At 34.6% G+C, this 27,952-nt stretch overlaps 1 protein-coding gene across 5 annotated transcripts in view; it reads right to left on the reverse strand.

The window, feature by feature from the left end:
* Positions 1-27,952, reverse strand: part of DACH1 (dachshund family transcription factor 1) — a gene marked incomplete at both ends in the record, with an annotated part of 415,686 nt that overhangs the window by 16,847 nt on the left and 370,887 nt on the right. For all 5 annotated transcript variants that reach the window (XM_082602112.1, XM_082602110.1, XM_082602111.1 and 2 more), the window contains 3 exons: positions 21,151-21,219; positions 21,720-21,863; positions 24,826-24,973. In XM_082602112.1, coding sequence (XP_082458238.1) covers positions 21,151-21,219; positions 21,720-21,863; positions 24,826-24,973 — 361 coding nt within the window. The remainder of the gene's footprint in view (positions 1-21,150; positions 21,220-21,719; positions 21,864-24,825; positions 24,974-27,952) is intronic.

The raw sequence follows: 27,952 nt of genomic DNA on the forward strand, positions 1-27,952 counted from the left end.
CTACATTATATAATTAACCAAACCTTTAAATTAAACGACCTTCTGCATTTATTTAAATGCATCTCATTCTAATAATTTAAGAAGTAAAATTAGAATCTATAAAACAAAAAATTTCACATTTTTAATCCTTTGCAATAATCAAACCACTAAAGTCCCTGATAAAATGGAATAAATCTGAATTGTACACATTTGAAAAAATGATATGGGCAGGTGGACCTCAAAATTCTATCTCAAAAGTATGTCTGAATTCAAAGCAGTTAGGGGAAGTCATTGCATTCACTCTAAAAAGCTTGGAGAGCTGTTCTCTTTACTAGTGATTTATTGTTATTTTCAATTTGGATTACATATTGACAATCTGATATATTATGAGTTTTTTTATTGAGAGAACTTTTTTTCTGTCTTACTATTATCGGAGAACATAAATGAACATTTATCGTGTTAAGGCTTCCACATTTTTTTTTTCTTTTTGCATGGTACGCGGACCTCTCACTGTTGTGGCCTCTCCCATTGCGGAGCACAGGCTCCGGACGCGCAGGCTCAGCGGCCATGGCTCACGGGCCCAGCTGCTCCACGGCATGTGGGATCTTCCTGGACCGGGGCACGAACCCGTGTCCCCTGCATCAGCAGGCGGACTCTCAACCACTGCGCCACCAGGGAAGCCCCTTCCACATTTTTTTTTAAAAATCTGTCATTTTATATAAAAATGTGTATCTTTCAGTTCCCTCAGGAAACGTATATGGTCGTACCAAGCTTATGGTCCTACTTGGGCAATAGTTGGCTTGAACCCAGAACCATATGTGGGTTTAGAAAAGGAATGTACTTTCTATCCTTATTGTCTTATATCTAATCTTTTCTCATTTGTGAAATTTCTCTTTATTCCCAACATTTAAACTAGAGATAAAGTCTAGACTCTGAGATTTCATATAACATTGCTGGAGAAACATAAAAATCAGTCCAAAGACTATGATAACTTGGAACAAGGTGGACCTAAAACTATATTAACCAGCATGAGCCATGAAGAAAAAATAAACACATTGAAATTATTAATACAAGTAAATATCAGTTCATCATGGAAATCAAATAATTAATCTTAATCTGTGAAAATGGGAATTTCATAAGTAAATGTAAAACCATAGTATAGAATCAAAGTTAAACACAGCACACCTGATTATGTATGGGAATAATTTATGGTCTAAAATCTCCCCATCCAATGCTCTTTCTGCCAGGGAGAAATAAATAAAGAATGAGAGTCAGATCCAATAATTTGTAGCCATTATTCATCATTTTATAAGTGTAATTAGTAAGCTTAGGTGAAACTATATTTGGAGATTTACTATCTCTGGAGTATGATTATCTATGAATTTTAAAAGTCTGCAGTTACTCCACACTATATGAAAATACAAACCATATTAATAGAAATTTGCCAAAATATAATACAAAAATTAAGAAGTTCTAACACTTTTATCTTAAATGAGTCAAAAACAGCTGGTTTATCTTTTATTTAATTTGAAAAGAGATAAGTAATAATACAGAGCTGAAAATAAATCTCCTTAAGCCATATTGTTTAAATTGACATAAATATTGAAACCTACAATTTGTCATGAATTTTTTAAATGCCTTGAAAAAGCTGGTGAATATTATTTTCATTTTCCAGCTTAAAATACACTAAAAGAAAAAGTATGTGCCACATATTGAAAAAAAATATTCATTGGCTTAAGATAATTTTTTAAAATCCAAATAGTGTTTAATGTTCACCAAAAATGAATAATATTGCAAGTACTATTACATTAAATTTGTGCATAATTGTAGAAATAGCAAATTATTTATAGCATAGCCTTTACTTACTTGTAAGTTCTTATATTAATTGTAAGTTCATATATTAATTCATTTGATCCCTGTAACAACTCTGTGAGGTGAATATCATGATCATTTTCTATGTTTTATGGATAAGGAACTCTCATAATCAAATAGTTTAATTTACACACTCAGTGTTATACAGATAATAAATAGCAGTGTGGAAATTCGAACCCAAGCAGTCTGTATCCAGAATCCACATACCCGTAATGGACCATGAATACATTGTGTGTGTGGGGGGTGTGTGTTTCGGTGTGAGTGTGTGTGTTTATACTCATAAAAAATCAGATGTCTCTGCCATTTTGACAGGATAAAAATATCAGCAATAGAGAAGGTCTCAGCAGTTAAAATCAGAACATTAATGAATTGTGGTATCGATACTAGACTATGGCTTCTAGTCCCACATTGTTCTCCTAAGACTAAATCATCTTAGTGTTAATTCTAATAATTTAGAAATCAGTTATTTAAATAAATCATCAATGTTAATGCCAAAAGTATTGGCATTTACTTTGTAACTGATTAATAATTATCTTCATAACCTAATGGATTTATTTTTCTTTTTATATTAGAGAAAACTCCATGAGAAATTGCAAATTTTGAGAGTGGTTTCAGGGCTAAAAAATAACCATTGCCTGAAGAAAATGCCTTTTTACTTCCCTGAAGATGAATCCTACAGGAAACCAATGTCAATTTAATTGATATTATCATATTACTAAACTTTACACGGGAAGAACTAGTATATATTTGCATTTTAAATCTTAATCCTTAAAAATTTATGCCACCCTCATTATTTGGTTGAACATTGAGCCAGTTACAGCCACTTCATAAATTATCATGAGATACAAAGATGGATGTCATGTAAGAACAAGGCATATAGAGTCAAAAGGACGAGAAGGTCCTTAGTTCACAGTCTGATTCCAAGCAATTTGCTTTAAGACCATGTTCCTCAGTTTCCTCAAATATAAAATGGGCATGCTGTGAAGATCAACACAAATAATGTATTTGAAAAAGCTATGCAAACTTGCAATTGCTTTAGAAAAGTTAACCGATGTTCTCTGTAATATCCCGAATCACTGCTGTATCAAAAAGGATGAGTACCATTCTCAGGTCACCAACGTCCCTTCCCTAATGTCTTTTTAACTTCCAGGCTCCTTCCTCATCCTCTTACTCACCTCTTTTGAATATATACTATTTGGCACTTGATGAAATTTTGGATTTCTTTTCTCCCAAGGCACGTCTCTTGCTTTTCACTATGATCCCTTAGTTTGTGAGAGAAGAAACACCTGCTGCCTTTCTTCAGCAGGCAGATTTAGAATAAAGTTAGCACTGTAATGCTTCTTCCAGGACATACTGTCAATCCAGCAGTTATTAAAAACAGCAAGTGAATTTTAATGGACTAATTTCTTTGAAACAGCTAAAATATTTTCAACCAATGAACCATTTCCCAAACAATTAAACATACTGATTTTTCATATATATATATATATCCATCCTCTGGTTGCCCACTATTTCAGCCATAAAAATATCATTACCATTGAAAGAAATGATCGGGTTTTTGTAAATCTTACTTTTATTTATTTATTTATGTATTATTATTATTATTTTTTGCGGTACGTGGGCCTCTCACTGTTGTGGCCTCTCCCGTTGTGGAGCGCAGGCTCAGCGGCCATGGCTCATGGGCCCAGCCGCTCTGCGGCATGTGAGATCTTCCCGTACCAGGGCACGAACCTGTGTCCCCTGCATCGGCAGGCAGACTCTCAACCACTGCACCACCAAGGAAGCCAAATCTTACTTTTAAAACGAAATAGTTATATTCATGTATTCATTTACCGACTGCCTTGCCACCTTTGAGAAAGTGAAATTGGACTTTTTTTTAAAGTGTTGCTGTTGTAAAATGATACTGAATGCTAAATAATGTGCTTGTTTGTTTTTCAGCTGTTGTAAGTCTAAAGAGGTTTTCTGAATACTTCAATTATAAAAACATTTAAAACATACAAACTTGTGCAATTTTTATTTTAATGAAGATGAGAAGTTCATTAAAGAAGATAAATATTTCATTAGATGTTAAATAAAACAAAGAGATTTTTTGGCTTCTCTCAGCACAAAATTCCTTTGAAAGATTAATTAATACTTGCAAATTATGCAAATTAGACCCATGCAAATATTTTATGAAGACAATTAAGGGAACCATTAATTACTGCTTTTTTTGCTTCAGTGAGATTCATTCATTTAATTTTAATTTCACTTTAACTGTTTTGATGTATAATCTTGCAGCTAAGAACTTTATCTTTCCTGGCGGGTCACTTAAACTTATAAATTTCATCCAGTGAGCGAACAGAAATCTGTAAAGATATTCTCTAGACTATGTTAAGTATCAAGAGAAATTTCTGACACAATGCACTCCCAGAAACAGGGAAACTGGAAGGGAATGTGAGCTCATTCTTGGACAAGTTTCAACTGCTGGAAAAGCAATTAATTTGCTTTGGCTGTGCTAATATAGGGGAATTAGAAAGTGTGACACAAGACAAATAGAAATAATTAGTTCTCCAAAATGATGTTCTCATTAATATGGTTCGAACAGTAGAAATAAAAAACATAATTGTGGCATGTCTGCATTCTGTTCCTAACCATGGGAGGTAGAATAATGCACCATAAGCATTCTTACATTTATAGTCTAAATGATGATGTTTCTTTTTTTTTCTAAAGGAGAATTTACAGCAAAGGGGATAATATATCTCAAAAGTCTAGACATATACATGACATAAATTGATCACATACTTTCCATCATCATGTTTTTACATACCAATTCTTAAAATGTTGTTCATATAAATTCTGTAGTTTAGTGAATAGACTTTAAAATGAGGGTCTTTTTCTGTAATTTAAATATTTTCAGATCAATTTTATAACTCTTAAAGTATCAATAACATTTCTCAGAAAATAAAAGAAAACATGTATAGATGGCCAGGGTATTTTTACTTTCTAAGGGTGAATATAAAAAGAGAAAACAGATTTTGTGAATATGAACCACAAATCTATATTACTAAATGGTAACTGTCTTCAGCTTCGGTAGACTTTATATACATTTTCCACTATTACGATCTCCAGTGGTCAAGTTAATTGGATACAAAGGCCATCCAATTTTTCCCTTGATAATAAGGGTGAAAAATACTCAAAGCAAAAACTTAAATAAATTTTCCTTAAATCTGAAGGTGATAATATATTGTCTAAAAACTAATAAATTAATTTCTTGACCATAATGAAAAACAATGTCCTGAATTGACTAGTTAGTCATAATAATAGAAGTATCATTGATAAATATAAATATAAAATTAAAATGACAGAGGCTATTTTCCTACCTATTCTCTGACACTTCTGTAGTGCTGCAGCCAGTCACTGTTAGTATGGTCCAATGAAAAGTTACAAGTGGACATACATTCTCATTGATATTTGTTGAGCTCTTTAACATTTTCTAAAAATAGATCTTAAAATTAAATTTTCTTTCTTACAAGGATGACCTCATTCCATTCATCCTTAAATTCTAATTTCCCTAGATTTCTTTTGCATATTTACACTCCCCACACAGATGTATGTTACACCTTCTAAATTAAGATCATCTGTGACTTTCACTGACACACTGTTTAACCACTCTTCCATATCACTAATTACGATGTTAAATCAACATGGATCTAGCATTGATCTTTAGCCCCCCCTGCTAATATCTGTCCCAATTTCCATTTATCAATATTCTTTGATTATGGTCTTCAGACAGTATTCAAGCCAAGATAAAAACATGTTCATGAACAAGCCAATTTAATTCAATTTTTCAATTTTATCTATGCTAACAAAATATTATTATATTTTCCATTAATAACTGCTCTATTTCAATCCTTAAAAGCAATTTAGTTGTACAATGTCCATTTCCCCCCTCTAAACTTCCAATTCCAATTCATTCTTCCTGATATTCTCTATATCCCCTAAAATCTCATAGCAGCTACCACTTATAATATCACTTTTACTAGGAAATATGATGTCAAATATGCTACAAACTATGCCCAATCATTTGGCCTTACTTTACTCTGCCTAATATTTGGGCAATGGAATAAAAATTAAAATTACACCACAAAACGTCATTTTACGTCACAACTCAACACAAACATATTAAAATGACAATATTTTTTTTGTAAGAAACAGGAGTTTAGAAAATTAGCTCTATGGAAATAACACATTGAAAATAATTTTATGTAAGTATAATTCTAATGAATTTCAATTTAATACTATTTTGAGCAACTTCATACTTCTCACCATGTCTGATTTCAGGTATAATTAGTTGAAATTACATAAGACATTTCCAACAGACCTATAAGAGACCTTCAGCATTTGGAGTTTAATCATATCTGCCTACATTCAAAAACAAGATTTACTGTTTTATATATGTCTTAAATGAATAAATATGCTTATACTGAAATTATAAGAAATATTATTCAAAAATTTTATAAAATATTACAACTCATGAGTATCACTTAAACTTTCTATTTAATAATAATAACTCTTATTGTCTAGTTAAATGAGTAAACAATGACCTATGATAACTATGGAACATTAGCCTGTTTATTGGTTACTGCCTGCAATCAATATCATCTTTTGTTCAACTTAATCAATGTTGTTTAGATTGATTAGCTGCATTGAAATGCTGCCAAACAACAGAAACCAGTGCCAAGGGACTAGAAGTAAATTTATTATTGTTTTTTTTTGTTCATAGTAATATAATTCTAGTATTTATTTTTTAAGATCAAGAAAAATAGTTTGAGGCAATCCCTAAGGTGATTACACTTTCTAAATGAATAAACAATAGTCAGTATGCACTGTAGGCAGCCCAGAAGTCAGTATTAAGCAAATCTTCCTTTTTTTTTTAAATGAAAGCCTCCCTCTTTTAAGCTAAATAAAGACATTTTATACATAGAAAATTAGGTTCAGGTAACAAAAACTTTCTTGTAAATTTCTGCAAACACTTTACTGTGGGACTAAATCAACATTATGATATAAATAGAGACCAATTTCCTAAAAAATAGAAAAGTAAATTATATGTTAGAGTAATAATAGCTTCAGTGTTTACCAGTTGCTAGGCACTATAAATATGTTAACTTGTAATAATAAAATTTAATATTAACAGCTAAAATGTAACTGTGTACATACTATTTCTCAGCATATGCTAAGTGCTTTATGGGTTATTTTATTTAATCCTCACAGTAAGGCTCTGAGGTTAAGCAATTACTATAGGAAAAAAAAAAAGTGGAGAAAAGATTTGAATCTAGACCTGACTCCTAGCATTTTTTTTTTTTTCACAGGCCTAGACGCTCCGGGGCATGTGGGATATTCCCGGACCGGGGCACAAACCCGTGTCCCCTGCATCGGCAGGCAGACTCTCAACCACTGTGCCACCAGGGAAGCCCTCCTAGCATTTCTTAACTGGTAGATTCTGTAGAGGTGTCTAGAGAACCTCCAAGCCCACATTAAACTTATGCGTCTATTTTAAGGATTAGAGATAGAAATATACATAAGACAATTATGTGAAATCAAATTTAAACCATACTTTCATATAAATCTTTAAAGTGGTAAGTTTAAGTAAGGTTCAGCGTAGAACCTTCACAGTGTAGAAGTCTTGGGATACCATTTAGCAACTCTGTTAAACCACATACTGTTGGAGAAATGAAAATGCTCTTCAAATGTCTTACACTGAATCAAAATTGGATTTGTGTCTGATTTTAAATTTGTCCTAAGTTCATTGCATGCTAAGTTGTAGGGGTGTAGATAAATCTTTTATCTAAATATGATTAATCTCTTAATTTCTTTTATTGCCACTTTCTTCATTTAGAATGAGGTTTTCCCTAGTGTGTCTGGAAGTGTCTGTAAACATGGTATAGGCATAAATGACTGATTAAAAAGTAAAAAGCTGGAAAAGAAACATTTTTTTTCCAACTACACATCATTCCCTAGCTGCTATCAGTACACTGTTTGAATTTTTGAAGTCATTAACAGGCAATGTGCTAACTATCCACATTGAGTGACGGGGCTTCAAGTAGCTATCCTAAAAGAGAGACACATAAATCCAGACAGCAAAGCATGGAGGAAAGAACAAAGACTCCAGGGTCATAAGTCTGAATTTAAATGTCAGCAATCCCACTAACTCATAGTGCAAATGTGAGAATGTTAATTAGCCATTCTGCATGTTTGTTATCTTACATTTAAATTAGAATATACAGGAAAGGCTCAATAAATATGAGCTCCTAATCCACCTTACTATTTTAATAAGCAAATAATACTCTACTTACTGTGTAATATCACTAAGTCTAAATAAAAGAAAATGTATTACTAGGACACTCAATATGTGCTGGAACATTTGACTCAATAGAAATAGCTTGATAAAAGATACAAATTTCACTCATAAACTTGACCTGCATTATAATGTTTTAGATCTATAAGTTACTAAACAAAATATAATAATAACATAGTTTAAAAGAACAATATTTGGGCTTCCCTGGTGACGCAGTGATTGAGAGTCCGCCTGCCGATGCAGGGGACACGGGTCCGTGCCCCAGTCCGGGAAGATCCCACATGCCGCAGAGCAGCTGGGCCCGTGAGCCATGGCTGCTGAGCCTGCGCGTCCAGAGCCTGTGCTCCACAACGGGAGAGGCCACAACAGTGAGAGGCCCACATACCGCAAAAAAAAAAAAAAAAAAAAAAAGAGCAACATTTTAACAATCCTAATCTAAAAACAATTGGGGAGAAAATAGGGGATGTGAAAAGCAGTTAGACATGTTGTATTCCCATCTCCAATTAGCTCATGGTGTAACCTTTATCAAGTCATGTATCCTTACTAAACCTCGGTTTCCTCTCTTGCAAAATGAAGAGATTTAACTTATCTTTAACGCCCCTTCCCAGTGCTAAGGCAGTAACATCATATAAGTGTGCTTGGCATTTCATCAGTGTTCAATAAACATTTGTTGAATAAATGAATAATTTTCAAATTTAGCATGTATCTTCAAATATCTAGGAAACAGAAAGAAGATATGTTTAAATTGGAACAAAAAGATTGTTAATTTGAAGGCAAGTCTTTTATGTCCTTTGATTGGAAGAACATCTGGTTTTCTATGATCTGAGATCAGTCAAAAATAGAATAAAAAGCCAAACAGTTTTGATTATGGACATTGGATGTAAATAAAAGAGATGTACTTTCAAGTGGAGTCAAGATTTTGCAAGCATAACTTGCAGATATCCTAAGATGTCAGAGGAACTGTGGTCCACATTCCCACTGATTTCAGCAATTACTTTTTGGTTTAAGAGGATGGGTTTTTACTTAGAAGGAAAAAGCAGAAAGCTGTTATTTTGCAAGTGAACTTTTCAGACTTTTTGAAAATTTATAAAAGACATAGATAAAACAGTACTAATTCATGATTCTCCCATGTTATAGTTCATATCTATATATTGAACACCTAAACAATATACAGAGATTAAACCATTTGAAATTATAGGAAACAAATCAGGAAAGAAGCATGAGGTTAATGTTTATTAAACCAAAGAAGAAAGTGTTATTTAAGAAATGTGATTATGGTATATTAAGTTAAATATAAATTTAAAATGGATGTAAGTGAATATCCACAGAATCCAAATCTTGGGTCAAACGTGTAAGAAGAATTAGAAATGCACACAGGAAGAAAAAACACATTCTGTTGATTCAGCTCTTAGATAGAAAAATTCTGCCAGAATTTGTAATTCTGACTTTCCTAGGAGGAATCATATTATCCTTTGTTTCCTCCCATCAGTATCTCCAACCAATGTCTGAAAAATGTCAGGACAATAGGGATCCTTAACATCTATCTGCAAGATCTAACAAAGGTCCTAATTCCTTTGGGGAATATATAGCAAGCATCACAATGTGTCAAACATTTGGGCACCATAAATGAGACACAAACATCTGACATATTAGGATGTACGTGTCAAGCATATAGACACTAGGAGCACAGTGGTGAACAGAACAGGCCTGGTTCATTCCCTGCCTGGCTACCATCCAGAGAAAGGAGGAAGAAAACATTAAAAAAGGAACTACCGTCGAACAGCTGTTATTGTGGAGAAGAGAAAGGTATGATAAGAACCTCTAAGTGGAGGAACTAGACCCATGGAGCAGGGAGAGACTGTAGGGGTAGGTAGGGAGTCTGGAAAGCATACCTGGAGGTTGTGACTTCTAAGATGAGACTTAAAGGATGGGTAAGTAAAGGCAGGAAAGAGGGGGAAATGTAGTTGGTAGGTGGAGAAAGCTGTGAGGCTTTATGGGAAAAAAAATTTCCAGTATGACAGAACAGAGAGTGAAGGGCAAAAGTTGCGATTGTGTGTAGAAGGCAAGGGAGGGAAATGTCAAGCTTCACTTCCCTCACTGTATTTAAGGAGGATATTGGATTGGACAGATGTGGGAACCATAGAGAAGGAACATGGAGGAAGACAGGTTTGCAGGAGGGAGGAGTGAAGAATCCTTTAGGTTTGGTGCCCTGGATTTTGAGGTCCCTGTGAGATAGCCAAATACAAATGCGATATTATTTGGAACTCTTAAGAGATGTCTGGATTGGCTGGAGAGATATTTTTTAAATTGTTAAAATATGTAAGTTAAATAATTCATTTAAGTGAATGCTATTGCCTATGGAGTGAGAAAAAATACTACAAGAAGAGATTAGGATTTAGTTGAAGAAACGCATAATGTTATAGATTTGGAGGCATACATTTTTGTGGATGTGCATTTATATGTGTGGCGGCTCAGGTTTTGAAGGATATTTATTAACTAGTCCAAATAATAGTTAAATAAGTATTTATATGGATTCTGTCTACTGTATATATATAATCAAAATATCTTACAAAAAGCTTTAAAGTCAGATAAATGTCTAAACTTCATAAGAAATCATGACATATAACTCTGTAAGACTCAGGCATGAGAGAGTTAATTACCATAAAATCTAGCTCCTGAAACAAGTTGTTTTTAAATTTTTAAAATTTTAAATTCATAAAATCACCACATTCATGAATTTTGAGTTAGTTACTACAAATATCAGCAATGAAAACTTTATTCCTGTGTAGTATGAGCTGATTTACCTTACTTATCAAGATAAGTAAGTCAATTACGTAAGGCCTCTTTGCTCAGAAACATTTCCTAAACTGCTTTCTGTTTTCCTTTTCCTCACCTCTATAGTTTTACAGAAATGATGCTATTAAATACTGATGAGGAAGACGGCGGAAGAGTAAGATGCGGAGATCACCTTCCTCCCAACAAATACATCAGAAATACATCTACATGTGGAACAACTGCTACAGAACACCTACTGAACGCTGGCAGAAGACCTCAGACCTCCCAAAAGACAAGAAAGTCCCCACGTACCTGGGTAGGGCAAATGAAAAAAGAAAAAAACAGAGACAAAAGAATAGGGACGGGACCTGCACCAGTGGGAGGGAGCTGTGAAGGAGGAAAGGTTTCCACACACTAGAAGCCCCTTCGCGGGCGGAGACTGCCGGCGGCGGAAGGGGGGAAGCTTCGGAGCCACGGAGGAGAGCGCAGCCACAGGGGTGCAGAGGGCAAAGCAGAGAGATTCCTGCACAGAGGAACGGTGCCGACCAGAAGTCACCAGCCCGAGAGGCTTTTCTGCTCACCCGCCTGGGCGGGCGGGGGCTGGGAGCTGAGGCTCGGGCTTCGGAGCTTAGATCCCAGGGAGAGGACTGGGGTTGGATGCGTGAACACAGCCTGAAGGGGGTTAGTGCATCACGGCTAGCTGGGAGGGAGTCTGGGGAAAAGTCTGGAGCTGCCGAAGAGGCAAGAGACTTTTTCTTGCCTCTTTGTTTCCTGGTGTGCAAGGAGGGGGATTAAGAGTGCTGCTAAAAGGAGCTCCAGAGACAGGCGTGAGCCGCAGCTATCAGCACGGACCCCAGAGACAGGAATGAGACGCTAAGGACGCAGCTGCGGCCACCAAGAAGCCTGTGTGCAAGCACAGGTCACTCACTATCCACACCTCCCCTCCTGGGAGCCTGTGCAGCCCGCCACTGCCAGGGTCCCGGGATCCAGGGACAACTTCCCCGGGAGAACACACAGTGCACCTCAGGCTGGTGCAACGTCACACCGGTCTCTGCCGCTGCAGGCTTGGCCCGCACTCCGTACCGCTCCCTCCCCCCAGCCTGAGTGAGCCAGAGGCCCCGGATCAGCGGCTCCTTTAACCCTGTCCTGTCTGAGTGAAGAACAGACGCCTGCAGGCGACCTACAGGCAGAGGCGAGACCAAATCCGAAGCTGAACCCCGGGAGCTGTGCGAACAAAGAAGAGAAAGGGAAATCTCTCCCAGCAGCCTCAGGAGCAGTGGATTAAATCTCCACAATCAACTGGATGTACCCTGCATCTGTGGAATACCTGAATAGATAACGAATCATCCCAAATTGAGGAGGTGGACTTTGGGAGCAACGATATATGTATTTTTTTTCCCTTTTTCTCTTTTTGTGAGTATGTATGCATATGCTTCTGTGTGAGATTTTGTCTGTATAGTTTTGCTTTTAGCATTTGTCTTAGGGTACTTTCTGTCCGTTTTTTTTTTTTTTTCCTGTTTTTGTTTTAGTATAGTTTTCAGTGCTTTTTATCATTGGTGGATTTGTTTTTGGGTTTGGTTGTCCTCTTCTTTCTTTCTTTCATTTAATTACTTAAAAAATTCTTTTGTAATAATAATTTTTTGTTTTTTATCATAATAACTTTTATATTTTATTTTATTTTCTCTTTTCCTTTCTTTCTTTCTTTTTTTTCTCCCTTTTATTCAGAGCTGTGTGGATGACAGACTCTTCGTGCTCCAGCCAGGCATCAGGGCTGTGCCTCTGAGGTGGGAAAGCCAAGTTCAAGACATTGGTCCACCAGAGACCTCCCAGCTCCACATAATATTGTATGGCGAAAACCTCCCAGAGATCTCCATCTCAACACCAAGACCCAGCTCTACTCAACGACCAGCAACCTACAGTGTTGGACACCCTATGCCAAACAACTAGCAAAACAGGAACACAACCCCACCCATTAGCACACAGACTGCCTAAAAGCATAATAAGTCCAGTAACACCCCAAAACACACCACCAGACGTGAACCTGTCCACCAGAAAGACAAGATCCAGCCTCATCCACCAGAACACAGGCACTAGTCCCCTCGACCAGGAAGCCCACACAACTGACTGAACCAACCTTAGCCACTGGGGGCAGACACCAAAAACAATGCAAACTACGAACCTGCAGCCTGTGAAAAGGAGACCACAAACAAAATAAATTAAGCAAAATGAGAAGACAAAGAAAAACACAGATGAAGGAGAAAGGTAAAAACCCACCAGATCTAACAAATGAAGGGAAAATAGGCAGTCTACCTGAAAATACTTCAGAATAATGACAGTAACTATGATCCAAAATCTTGGAAAGAGAATGGAGATCATACAAGAAACGTTTAACAAGGACCTAGAAGAACTAAAGAGCAAACAAACAGTGATGAACAACACAATAAATGAAATTAAAAATTCTCTAGAAGGGAACAATAGCAGAATAACTGAGGCAGAAGAATGGATAAGTGACCCGTAAGATAAAATAGTGGAAATAACTACTTCAGAGCAGAATAAGGAAAAAGAATGAAAAGAATTGAGGACAGTCTTTGAGACCTCTGGGACAACATTAAATGCACTAACATTTGAATTATAGGGATCCTAGAAGAAGAGAAAAAGAAAGGGACTGAGAAAATATTTGAAGACATTATAGCTGAACACTTCCCTAATATGGGAAAAGAAATAGATAATCAAGTCCAGGAAGCACAGAGAATCCCAGAATAAATCCAAGGAGAAACATGTCAAGACACATATTAACCAAACAATCAAAAATTAAATACAAAGAAAAAATCTTAAAAGCAGGAAGGGAAAACCAACAAATAACATAAAAGGGAATCCCCATAAGGTTAACAGCTGATCTTTCAACAGAAACTCTGCAAGCCAGAATGGAGTGGCAGGACATAGTTAAAGTGATGAAAGGGAAAAGCCTACAACCAAGATTACTCTATCTAGCAAGGATCTCATTCAGATTTCACAGACAAATTAAAAACTTTACGGACAAGCAAAAGGAAAGAGAATTCACCACCACCAAACTAGCTTTACAACAAATGCTAAAGGAAATTCTCTAAGCAGGAGACACAAGAGAAGGAAAAGAACTACAGTAACAAACCCAAAACAGTTAAGAAAATGGTAATAGGAACATACATATTGATAATTACCTTAAGTGTAAATGGATTAAATGCTCCAACCAAAAGACATAGACTGGCTGAATGGATACAAAAACAAGACCCATATATATGCTGTCTACAGGAGACCCACTTCAGACCTAGGGACACATACAGACGAAAAGTGAGGGGATGGAAAAAGATATTCCATGTACAAGGAAATCAAAAGACAACTGGAGTAGCGATTCTCATATCAGACAAAATAGACATTAAAACAAAGACTATTACAAGAGACAAAGAAGGACACTAATGATCAAGGGATCGATCCAAGAAGCAGATATAACAATTGTAAATATTTATGTACCCAACATACGAGCACCTCAATACACAAGGCAAATACTAACAGCCATAAAAGGGGAAATTGACAGTAACACAGTCATAGTACGGGACTTTAACACCCAACTTTCACCAATGGACAGATCATCCAAAATGAAAATAAATAAGGAAACACAAGCTTGAAATGATACATTAAACAAGATGGACATAAATGGTATTTATAGGACATTCCATTCCAAAACAACAGAATACACATTCTTCTCAAGTGCTCATGGAATATTCTGCAGGATAGATCATATCTTGGGTCACAACTCAAGCCTTGGTAAATTTAAGAAAATTGAAATCATATCAGGTATATTTTCTGAGCATGATGCTATGAGACTAGATATCAATTACAGGAAAAAAATTGTAAAATATACAAACACATGGAGGCTAAACAATACACTACTAAATAACCAAAGGATCACTGAAGAAAACAAAGAGGAAATCAAAAAATACCTAGAAACAAATGACAATGAAAACAAGATGACCCAAAACGTATGGGATGCAGCAAAAGCAGTTCTAAGAGGGAAGTTTATAGCAATACAATCCTACTTTAAAAATAAGAAACTTCTCAAATAAACAACCTAATCTTACATCTAAAACAACTAGAGGAAGAACAAAAAACCCCCAAAGTTAGCAGAAGGAAAGGAATCATAAAGATCATATCTGAAATAAATGAACAAGAAATGAAGGAAATGATAACAAAGATCAATAAAGCTAAAAGCTGGTTCTTTGAGAAGATAAACAAAATTGATAAACCATTAGCCAGAGCCATCAAGAAAAGAAGGGAGAAGACTCAAATCAACAGAATTAGAAATGATAAAGGAGAAGTAACAACTGACACTGCAGAAATACAAAGGACCATTAGAGATTACTACAAGCAACTCTATGCCAATAAAATGGACAACCCAGAGGAAATGGACACATTCTTAGAAAAGCACAACCTTCTGAGACTGAACCAGGAAGAAATACAAAATATGAGCAGACCAATCACAATCACTGAAATTGAAACTGTGATTAAGAATCTTCCAACAAACAAAAGCCCAGAACCAGATGGCTTCACAGGCGAATTCTATCAAACATTTAGAGAAGAGCTAACACCTATCCTTCTTAAACTCTTCCAAAGTATAGCAGAGGGAGGAACACTCCCAAACTCATTCTACGAGGGCAACACCACCCTGATACCAAAACCAGATAATGATGTCACAAAAAAAAGAAAACTACAGACCAATATCACTGATGAACATAGATGCAAAAATTCTCTACAAAATACTAGCAAACAGAATCCAATGGCATATTAAAAGGATCATCCACCATGATCAAGTGGGGTTTATCCCAGGAATGCAGGATTCTTCAATATATGCAAGTTAATCAATGTGATACACCATATTAACAAATTGAAGGAGAAAGATCATGTGATCATCTCAATAGATGCAGAAAAAGCTTTCGACAAAATTCAACACCCATTTATGATAAAAATCCTCCATAAAGTAGGCATAGATGGAACTTTCCTCAAGGTAATAAAGGCCATATATGGCAAACCCACAGTGAACATCATCCTCAGTGGTGAAAAACTGAGAACAAGGTTGCCCACACTCACCACTATTATTCATCTTAGTTTTGGAAGTTGTAGCCACAGCAATCAGAGAAGAAAAATAAATAAAAGGAATCCAAATCAGAAAAGAAGAAGTACTGGTCACTGTTTGAAGATGACATGATACTATACATAGAGAATCCTAAAGATGTTACCAGAAAACTGATAGAGCTAATCAATGAATTTGGTAAAGTAGCAGGATACAAAATTAATGCACAGAAATCTCTTGCTTCCTATACACTAATGATGAAACATCTGAAAGTGAAATTAAGAAAACACTCCCATTTACCATTGCAAAAAAAAAAAGAATAAAACATCTAGGAATAAATCTACCTAAGGAGACAAAAGACCTGTATGCAGAAAATTATAAGACACTGATGAAAGAAATTAAAGATGATACAAACAGATGGAGAGATATACCATGCTCCTGGATTGGAAGAATCAACATTGTGAAAATGACTTTACTACCTAAAGCAATCTACAGATGCAATGCAATCCCTATCAAACTACCACTGGCATTTTTCACAAAACTAGAACAAAAAAATTCACAATTTGTATGGAAACACAAAAGACCCCAAATAACCAAAGCAATCTTGAGAAAGAAAAATGGAGCTGGAGGAATTAGGCTCCCAGGCTTCAGACTATACTACAAAGCTACAGTAATCAAGACAGTATGGTACTGGCACAAAAACAGAAATATAGATTAATGGAACAGGATAAAAGTCCAGAGATAAACCCACGCACATATGGTCATGTTATTTTTGATAAAGGAGGCAAGAATTTACAACGGAGAAAAGACAGCCTCTTCAATTATAGGTGCTGGGAAAACTGGGTGGCTACATGTAAAAGAATGAAATTAGAACACTCCCTAACACCATACACAAAAATAAACACAAAATGGATTAAAGACCTAAAGGTAAGGCCAGACACTATCAAACTCTTAGAGGAAAGCATAGGCAGAACACTCTCTGACATAAATCACAGCAAGATCCTTTGTGACCCACCTCCTAGAGAAATGGAAATAAAAACAAAAATAAACAAATGGAACCTAATGAAACTTAAAAGCTTTTGCACAGCAAAGGAAACCATAAACAAGATGAAAAGACAGCCCTCATAATGGGGGAAAACATTTGCAAATGAAGCAACTGATAAAGGATTAATCTCCAAAATTTACAAGCAGCTCATGCAGCTCAATATCAAAGAAACAAACAACCCAATCCAAAAATGGGCAGAAGACCTAAATAGACATTTCTCCAGAGAAGATATATAGACTGCCAACAAACACATGCAACCATGCTCAACATCATTAATCATCAGAGAAATGCAAATCAAAACTATGATGTGATAGCATCTCACACCAGACAGAATGGCCATCATCAAAAAATCTTCAAACAATAAATGCTGGAGAGGCTTTGGAGAAAAGGGAACCCTCATACACAGTTGGTGGGAAAGTAAACTTATACAGCCACTATGGAGAACAGTATGGAGGTTCCTTAATAAACTAAAAATAGAACTACCATACAACCCAGCAATCCCACTCCTGGGCATATATCCTGAGAAAACCATAATTTAAAAAGTCATGTACCACAATGTTCACTGCAGCTCTATTTACAATAGCCAGTACATGGAAGCAACCTAAATGTTCATCGACAGATGAATGGATAAAGAAGATGTGGCACATATAGACAATGGAATATTACTCAGCCATAAAAAGTAAGGAAATTGAGTTATTTGTAGTGAGGTGGATGGACCTATAGTCTGTCTTATAGAGTGAAGTAAGTCAGAAAGAGAAAAACAAATACCATATGTGCACACATATATATATGGAATCTAAAAAAAAAAAAAAAAAGTCATGAAGAACCCAGGGGCAAGATGGGAATAAAGATGCAGACCTACTAGAGAATGGACTTGAGGACACGGGGAGGTGGAAGGGTAAGCTGGGACAAAGTGAGAGAGCGGCATGGACATATATACTCTACTAAATGTAAAATAGATAGCTAGTGGGAAACAGTCGCATAGCACAGAGAGACCAGCTCGGTGCTTTGTGACCAGCTAGAAGGGTGGGATAGGGAGGGTGGGAGGGAGGCAGACGCAGGAGGGAAGACATATGCAGACATATATATATATATATATATATATATATATGAATAACTGATTCACTTTGTTATAAAGCAGAAACTAACACACCATTGTAAAGCAATTATACTCCAATAAAAATGTTAAAGATAATTAATAATTATCCCTAAGGAAATAAATAAAATAAATAAATACTGATAAGGCAACATTTATTTGGGGGTCACTGAGTAGTATTTAAGTGCCTGACTGCTAGGTGACTAACTCCTGGGCCAAGCGTGGCATTTATTTATGGCCAAAACGTTAAAAATAAAGGAGTATATGACAAGTATAAAGAAATGTGAGTTTCCTTTTTTTTCCCTAATTAAGTTGAGTTTATTTTGAAATACAGAATAATTTCAGTTATGATTGGATTGGGAGCAAGAAAGAATACAAAAACTATCATAACGCCTGGGCTTGGGGACACTGAGAAAAAGTAAGTGAAGGGAACAAGGCTGTGTTTGTGTCATTCTTGAAGTGTGAAGCGACACATGCTCATAGCTCCCAGAATGCCTGACATAGACCATTTCACAAATTAGCAATGAGTTCTGGTTCTTTCTTCTTTGCCTCTCCCATTCTTGGCCTTAGGCTCCAAATTTTACTAAATACAGTCTTTTTTTTCTTTGATATCATCTCTTCATCATTAATTTTGTTATTTTTGTTAGCTTCCAAATTTATGAATTTAGTTTCCAGGTTTATAAAAAGTTTCAAAGGGCCAAATGAGCTTATTTATTGGGGTTCAAGTAGCAAAAGATGATCTCTGCTTTTGTATATTAAAAGTCTTAGGTAGTTCAAGTGCTAGTGAAATAACTTTTATCAATTAACACATAGAAATGCAGATTCATCTAAAGTGTTTTTTTCTAGATTACATTTGAGAAAAAATCATATTATGTAATTCAAATCATTAATATTAGTTAAGTGTTTTACAGAAAACTGTTCAATGAAGAGTATAAGAAAATAACTAAATCCAAGTGTAAGTATACACAAGGTAGAATATTGCTAATCATTCACATTAGACTTGAGGAACCCATCTTTTTAATTGACAAGCTGAATGAATGAATGAATGAATGAAGTGAAAAAATGTTTTATATTACAGTTAAACCAAAGCAATAAATAACCCCATACGTTTTATATTTGCTTAAAGTAACTATGTATAATTGTGTTCAAATGTTTCATTTCATTAATTATTAAGTTGTCTGAGTGGGTTTTCTATGTTATACAACTGACAGCATTGTGGATGGCAAAAAGAAGGCAATTTATTATTAAAAATTTTCTTCAGAGTACTAAGTAAATCGTAATAGAAATTGAGAGTTGTCAGAACTTCAACCTAGAGAGCAAGATCTTATCTATATTGACATATATTAATATATTTGAATATGTGAGTTTTACAAATTCAAATAAAAATAATTATGGCCTTATTGATGGACAAAATATTGCTGATAACAAACTCATGAACTATATATTATGTCAACTATGCAAAAATGTTTAATCATTGCCTAATCCTTTCTTAAACCTCCCATTTGTGTGAAGGAATATATTGTCTATAATTTTTCTTAGCTTGAGTTCTGACCACCTTGAGAATTCTGTGGATGTCGGATAATTTATATATCGCATCTACCTAGAGACTTATGTGCTCCCTTAGACCATTTTGGACATTAACTAAATTAGTGCCTGAGTAGTGCTCAAACACACAAACCAGGGCTGATTATCTAGATTGGCCTTATTGAGGTTATTGTCCCTGATAAAGAGGACTGGCTTTGTTATTAGTAAGTTGTTTACTTATGTGTGCAATTCTTTAGAGATGCAACAGAAAGCTTTTGATTTTATAATATTAGATGCACCCACATATATAATTTTACTGAAGTCTGTAATGCTCTAAAACAGTGAAGTCTTTTCTACATCTACAGGTGCATTAATCTTGTATATCCAAGAAGGTGTCTCGTAATAACATACGGTTCAAGCCTTAGGATTTAAAAAATAATTATCATGGTGTCAGTTAAAATCAACAAGCAAAAAACATTCTCCAGGAATGTTTCAAGTTTCCGATTTTTATTTATTGCATGTATGATACTTTACAACATTATATTTCCTTTACACTAAACCAAGAATTATACTTTTGGAACTGATTAAGTAACACAATTAATGTCAAACAATATCCCCAAAATGATTGAGCCTAAAATGCAAAATGAAAGCAGTTGGGAGGATTTTAGCAGTTAATCATTTAAGGCTTTCCTTTGAAGAATCATCTTCATTTAATGCTCTTTTTACTGTTTAGTATTCATGCTGTTAGATTGAGTTTATTGTCTAGAGTAGATGTTAGACTATAAGTGCTACCTTCAGATTTTGTTCTTTCCTAATAGTGTGGTCTCAGCAATATAAATATTTTTCTCTTATGAGTGTTTAATAAAACTCCCTTTAGTATTCTATATATGATTTTGCTCAGCAGATTTGTGTTATTAAAATGTATATAGTGGCACACAGAACATTTGGAAAATCCACATAAGACCAAACAATCTTATTTATTGTTAGCTTTCAACTGGCCTACTTTGCATGTAATGTCACAGGAACAAAAAGAAGACAATTTCAAATTTCAAGAACTACCTAGTTGATTAACTCATGAATTTACTGATATAGAATAGAACTTATAAACCCTTCGTGTATTAGATTGGGCTTCAAGCATTCAATAAAACACATTTACTGTGTTCAAGATTAAATCATACATTGTTTAAAATTAATTATTCTTTTTTAATTGCATTGTATAAACAGAAATGACCTGTTAATTTAAAGAAAGTCTATCAGCACAAAATGAATTCACTCATATAAACAAGCAAGATGAACTTGACCTTGTTTGAACTTGTTTTGATGTGGCCCAGATGGTAGGCTACATGCTTGAATAGCAGGCTAAAGCGGAGGAAAAACTCATAGTGCAAGATCTAGATTTATAGCCTTTTGCAAATTCCTACCTTGTATTGTCCTTTCGGCATCTGTTCTGCCGCCACTGCGGTCAGCTTCTATCTCTGGGGTCAGAGAGTCTAAAAGCACAGAAAGGTAAGAGTGACACACATTTCATTTGATTTCCATTGTCCTTTAAAAAAAAGCAACCTGTTACTTTGGTGCTGAATTAAAATTACATAAATCTTTGTCATCTTTTAAAGGTTGAACAAAGACTATAACCATGAGAACTATCAGAAGATTTGAATGGATAAATAATGCAAAATTGTTCATAAAATGAGATGGGGGGTTGGGAAGTTCTTAGATTAATATTTTATTATGTTTCAGTACAGACAGATTTGGTTAAATGGAGAAGCAATGTCAAGTCTCAGATACTGAAGTAACAAAACTGTGGAAGCACCTATGAAATAAAACATTTCCCCCAACACATATGACTCTTCTTCCCACCCTTCTTTCAAGCAGAGCTTAATGAATCACAAGCCATAAAGAATATACAAAACCACAAACACATGTCTAAAATTGCCTTTTGAGTATTCAAAATGAAAGTTAGTTAGCCATGCATAAAGATGCATCCTCTTACCATTTAAGACCCTGAGACTATCTGCTGAAGCTGCCTGTTTTAGTGTTTGTTCGGCTTGCTCACGCCGTTTTGTCTCAAATTCAAGTGCTTCCTGCAATTTTCTCTTTGCCTTCTTCTCCTTCTTTAGCCTCTTTTGAACTATGGCTAGAAAAGAGTATATGTACATTATTATTTTTTAAAATTTTTGCAATGATCATCTTTCCACAAATGGTCTGTGTTTTATGTAATGTTCTTCTTTTTTTTTCCTTGCTGGACTGCATCGTCTATGCAGAGGAAGTTTAAAAACAGCAACAACAGCAACCCACTTTTACCTAAAATAGATCTCAGTAAAATATCCAAGGAGGCCAATTTTTATTTAGCTTTGAACTATTACAAGATTGACTCTAATTGTCATATGTGGAGGCAGATTTAATGGGAAACTAATTTTAATAGATATTTATATTCACTAATAAAGGAAGACTGATTAAGTAAATTTTGTGGCTTAGTCTCTGCCCTGGAATCAGACTAACACAAAGTAGTCTGAATAGTGCCAAACTTTGTGATTCCTGTCTCTTTATGAAGCATCAATTTTGAGTAGTAAATGGAGCATTTCCCCTATAAATGCTTTACAAAAATGTTGCACCAGCAAAATTTTTAATAACTCTTTCTTGAAATTTTAGAAAATGCAACAAATATTATTGTATATGAGGAGCTAAATAATCTTAATTATTGTTAACACATATAAGCAGATATTTTTGGATGAAGCTATTGCAATTTTCTTAGAGATATTAATAATTTCTTCATAGCAAATATATATGCACTATAACATATCTCAAGAAAGTTTTACTTTTACTCTGCAGGAATCTGATGAGTATAAAACTTCACTGCTACTTATATAAAAAAGTAGCTTATGATACAAAAAGTTAACTATGATGAATTTTTCTCCTACTGGACAATTTAAATATTTGTATATAACTTGTAATCAATAAATAATAACAAATGTTCCTCACAAAATGTATGTTAACTGTACTTTCATTCATACAATAATTGATCATTGTTTTAACTTTTATACTATATATAAAGTAAGCAGTCAGCATATGGAAATCATAAAAGTCCTTTCTTTGAAATAATTTGTTCTTGGATAGTTGATAAACACTGTGGATGTGAATGTGACAGAATCAGTATTAGAAAATCCTTCTGGTAGAGTTAGTCACAAGAAGTAATTATTCCAAGTTTATAATATGATTACTTACTACAGATTAAAGAACAACATTTTTTATTTAGCACAGTATTTACTCAAAACATAAAATAAGGTAATAATGGCTCATGTAAGAGTTTTACTTTCAGTTTCTAATTTACACAAATCCCATTTTTATAATCATTATTATTAAGATGGCAGACCATTAACTTGTCTAGTTTATTGTTGCTGGTATTATATATTAACAGAAACTGTATTTTATCAAAATGTACATTGAGTACAGTCTTATAAGAAAAACAAAACTGGTTTCAAATAAATGCTAATTTCCTTTATTTAATAGTGTGAAAATCATATGCTTATCTTAACAAAATTACTTGCCTACACTTTCCCTTTCCAAAGATGATTGTTTATAAGTCCTTTTGAAAAGAAACGGTGATTTCTGAATTATTTATTTGGATTGTGTACTCCCATGGCACTGAAAGCTCAATATCCAGCGCCTTGCCATAGACCGCTCACCGCTTCCTCCTGTGTGACTGAAGCAAATGGGATTGCCATGTTCTCTCTTCAGGGTAATATGCTGCTTCAATAGACACACTCATAATAGATAATTACTGATAGCTATTACTCTTAATTTGTTGTTCATAATTAATTAAATGGGAGGTGCATGATGTGATCTGTGAAACATTTTGCCCTATACCTCTAGTGGTTAAAGGAATAAAACAGAATGTAAATCCTCCAACAGTTGTGAACCAACAAAATTCTGAAAGTCTCTCAAGTAACCAAAAGGTTACTTTAGGAATTCAAGGGTCTGCTTTTAAGTCTTCTAAAAAAAAAAAAAAAAAAGACACTTCTCCAAGTGAGAACAAAATCAAGACGTGGCTATCTCATGGAAGATGGTTCCACAGAATGAACCATGTTCACTTAAAACATATCCTGCTATCAATGTTTATCTTGTTTTGATTACTCTAGTATCTAAATCTATGTGAAATCACATTATTTAGAACAGTGCTATACACCTGGGGTGACAGTTTCCCAAATCAGCCTCATCCCAGGACCCACTAGCTGTTGCTTCATAGTAACTAATGAAAAACATTTAAGTCCTGCCAGTTTTGAAAGCAAAACAGAAAGAATGATTTTTAAATGACCATGTCAAACATATCAAAGGAGAAAGTGTGGAGTATTTATAATGGATACTTATTAAATGAGAGAAAAGGAGCTCCCCCTTCTAGAATAATGAGGAGAACCTTAGAGCTGAGACAAAGAGGAAGTGGTTGTAAAGAAAATACTCTTTGATTTCATACATAAAATAAACACACAAATATGAATGAGCTTCAAAATTATCTATACATGCACTGTAAAGTGCCCAATAAAAATTCCTATCAGTTTCTATTCTGATGTGTATTTGACCTTGTTGGATGAAAATGAGGCATTCAGAAAGAAAATTATACAAACACTCAACTTTGGTCATTTGTTCATATATTCATCAGTCTCCCATTTCAGTTGATAAATATCTTACTAAATCTGCTTTGCTTGAATAATCAGTATTTTGTATTTTAGCTTTATGACTTTAACTCAAGTTTTTCAAAGGGCAATTGTGAATGAATATAAAATTTTTCTTCATGGCTGTCATCTTATCAGAGCACCTTCTTATCTTAAAATTATGAATTCGTTAAATGCTGTAAGCAATAAAAATTATGTGACTAATGATATAATTGATATATTTCAACCTCTTGAGGTATGAACAGAAGAGAAACAATGTACTTTGGAGATTAAGAAGCACAGTAAACCCAGGGTTCAAATCCTGCTCTAAAATTTAGCTAAAAGTAAAAACAAAAAAATGTACGGTCTCACAGTAAATCACGAAAGATAGTATTGTTATGTTGAATATTTGACATAAAGTGTTAGACTTAGTTGGAAGTTTGAAAATACCTCTATTCTTTTGTTCCATCGCCAACTGCTTCTCAAGTGTTTCCCTTAATTCTCTTTCCCTTAAAAAATCCATCTTCAGTTCTGTTTTTTCAAGTTGAACCTGTTTTTCTTGAGCTCTGGCATTATCTATGGCAACTTTCAAGAGCCCCTGTACAAAGAAGGTATTGAGAATTGTAATATTTTGGTATGAAGAACATTTCATTCATTACTTTAAAGTATTTTAAAAGAGAACAACCCACTTATCAAATTCTTTGACTACTGTTGTGCAGTCACTCTGTACTCACTAGGACAAATAATAGAACTAAAGCAAAAAAAATCTAAATTTAATTAAACTATTTTAGAAAGACAAATATTTTTGGCATGCAGGTTCAACTGCTTCTAATTAGAATATCTAGATTTAAAACTATATGAGGGCAGCACATAAGCCTGTCTAAGAAATAAATACCGTGGAGAAAATTAGACTGGAGCTGTTCCACGTGTAATTATCTGACATGGTTTATGTAACCCCACGTGATGCTGGCAGGACCCACCTATCTCTCAGGGCTCGTTCTCTACCACTCTCTACTGAGATTATATGCGACACCAGTGGCCTTTCGTTTCTCAAGGCACTGATTTGTTTCTGCGCCAGGGACTTGGCTCTTTCTGATACCCTCCTGAATGCTTTTCCTCCCGAGTTTTGCATGGCTCATCCTTCATTGCACGTTTGTTCCGTCAGCACTCAAGAAAGGCCTTCTCTTCCCACCCTATCTGGAACAGCCCTCCAAACTCACCTGCTTATTCCCTCCTTAAAATTCTTCATAGCATTATTATGTAATTTTGTCATATATTTATTCATTTAGTGCTTTATGTTGCATCTTCTCCACTGAAAGGTAAGCTCTCTGAGGCAGGGACATTTTCTCTCATTGGGTACTATGTCCCTAAAACCCAGGGAGTGCCTACCATAGAGTAGCTTTTTAAATTTTGATGAATAGAAATTATAATACTGGTATATTTTTATCGAGCTACATAATATGTGTAAGGGATCCAAAACTTAGTGGCTTAATAGTGCATTATTTTTAAAAAGGCAATCAAAATGTCTAGAAACAGAGGATAACTTTTAGGGGACTATTTGACATTATATATAATAATTCAAGAGCATACGGTGAAAGCAAACTATATTTATTTATATAACATAAAGTCATATATATGTAATTTGACTGTATGCTATTTAAGAAAATTAGTAGTATTCTGAGGTTTTTGAAAATGAGATTATGAGAATATGTAAAACATATACAGAGCATTCTGCATGTGTTCTTTTCTAAGATGCTTTAGAAAATTATTAGTAAACTTATTAGTAAAAATTGGAGCTAAAATTTCCATCCTTATCAACTCAGCAATACAAAATGCTGTTTTGAAGAAGACATTTTGCTTTGGTTTGTGAACATCAGCAGCTGAATTTTTCAATTGAAATTAGATATGAAATGGAAGTTAGTGCCAATTGTAGATATATTCTAGAATGTGACTCCTTTGCAGGAGACACCATAAGCAGTTTGATTCAGGAATTTCAACTCCAGCTTGACTGTTAGTGCAATAGGAATGTAACTGCAGCTCAGCCCACTGATGTAGCATTGTCACAAGCCATTTTTAGTCTCTTTTCAAGCACATATAAATTATTTCATATTTGTTGTTACTGACCCTGAGTTTTATGGATTCATTCTTGTGATATGAAACAAACCAGAGAATTTCTATGTGGCAGTTCAGCCCTCCCTACTCTTTTGTTTTTAGCAATAAAACATAGCTGCTAAGAAAACTGCCATCTTAATTCAGTAACATTCCTGTGTATGTTTCTTCTTCATCAGAAACAAACAATTAGTAACAAATAAAAGAGATCATTACATCAAGTGCCCTTTTAGATCACCCCAATTAAAACTTTAGTTTTGCTGTATTTTAATGCTAAGATACCAAATTCTAATTTTCTGCTCTGATTGCTCTTGTTGACTTATCTTTGAAAGATGTACTCTCTGTGCAATGTCTAGATATTATTTAGCAAGATGCCAATGTTGGCACCACTTAATGTGTTGATTGGTTGTATTATCAGTAGCTGTTTAAAATAAATTACTATTAAACTATTATTGTCCTTGGCTGACAAAACACAATATTTTGGCATTTTTTAAAGATGAAACAATCATTATGAATAAACATGCTGAATAATGTTAAGCTGCAACTCTAATTTGTGTAATTTTATATTAATATTTGTTGTAAAGTATGAAGTTGCTAAGAACATTTATATTTACTGTTTCCTTTTGTCACTGTTGCTGTTAATGTCGCTAATGGTAATATATTACCTATTCCTGCTGATTATATCTGAAAAATATTAGCTTTTAGGATCCAATACTGTCTAGGGAATATTTATAAGATGTATAAAATTAAGTTTCATTTTTAGACTTTAAATCAGTGCACATCAGGAGTCCATTGTGAACAAAAATCTTCACTAGAGTCAAACAGATGCATATGCAAAAAATATGGTATTGCCTGTGACTGCTCTGCTGCAAAAAATACAGAAAACCGATTAAATTTCAGTGCAGCAGGGAGCTGGGAAAAGCAATAGCAACTAGTGTTCACAACATCTACAAATCACTGGGACACCATTTTAACCATCAACGATAATAGTACTTTCAGATTTGTGTGACTTCTGTAAATTTTCCAGGTAGATCATCTGCAGAAGGTCACACTAAATGCTGCGTCTCATGTGGCCGTGCAGTATCAAGCAAAATTCTAAGATGACTGTAAAATACACAGGGCTTAAAATGTGAATTTGCTTCCAAGGGGTGGTCAGTTCTCATGATGTTGAAGTTGGATCATGATAGTTGTGAAGAAATGCATTTTAAGCTTACTCTATGACACAGCAGTTATTAAAGATAATGGTTGTTTGACCTCAAATTTCTATAAGTCAGGCATAATGGTTGCATAATACACAAACATTTTTGTTTTCTGCAATGGTCTACCATGTAAATTAAATTATTTCCATAATTTTTCAGGGAATGAGTCTATTATATATATAATATACATATAAATATTTTAAGGACACTGATTAATCTAGCAATATCTCAACTATTTCTATAGCCTAGGAAGTACAAATATCTGATTG

This window comes from Mesoplodon mirus (assembly GCF_964341445.2).
Source record: "Mesoplodon mirus genome assembly, chromosome: 17".
NCBI lineage: Eukaryota > Metazoa > Chordata > Mammalia > Artiodactyla > Ziphiidae > Mesoplodon > Mesoplodon mirus.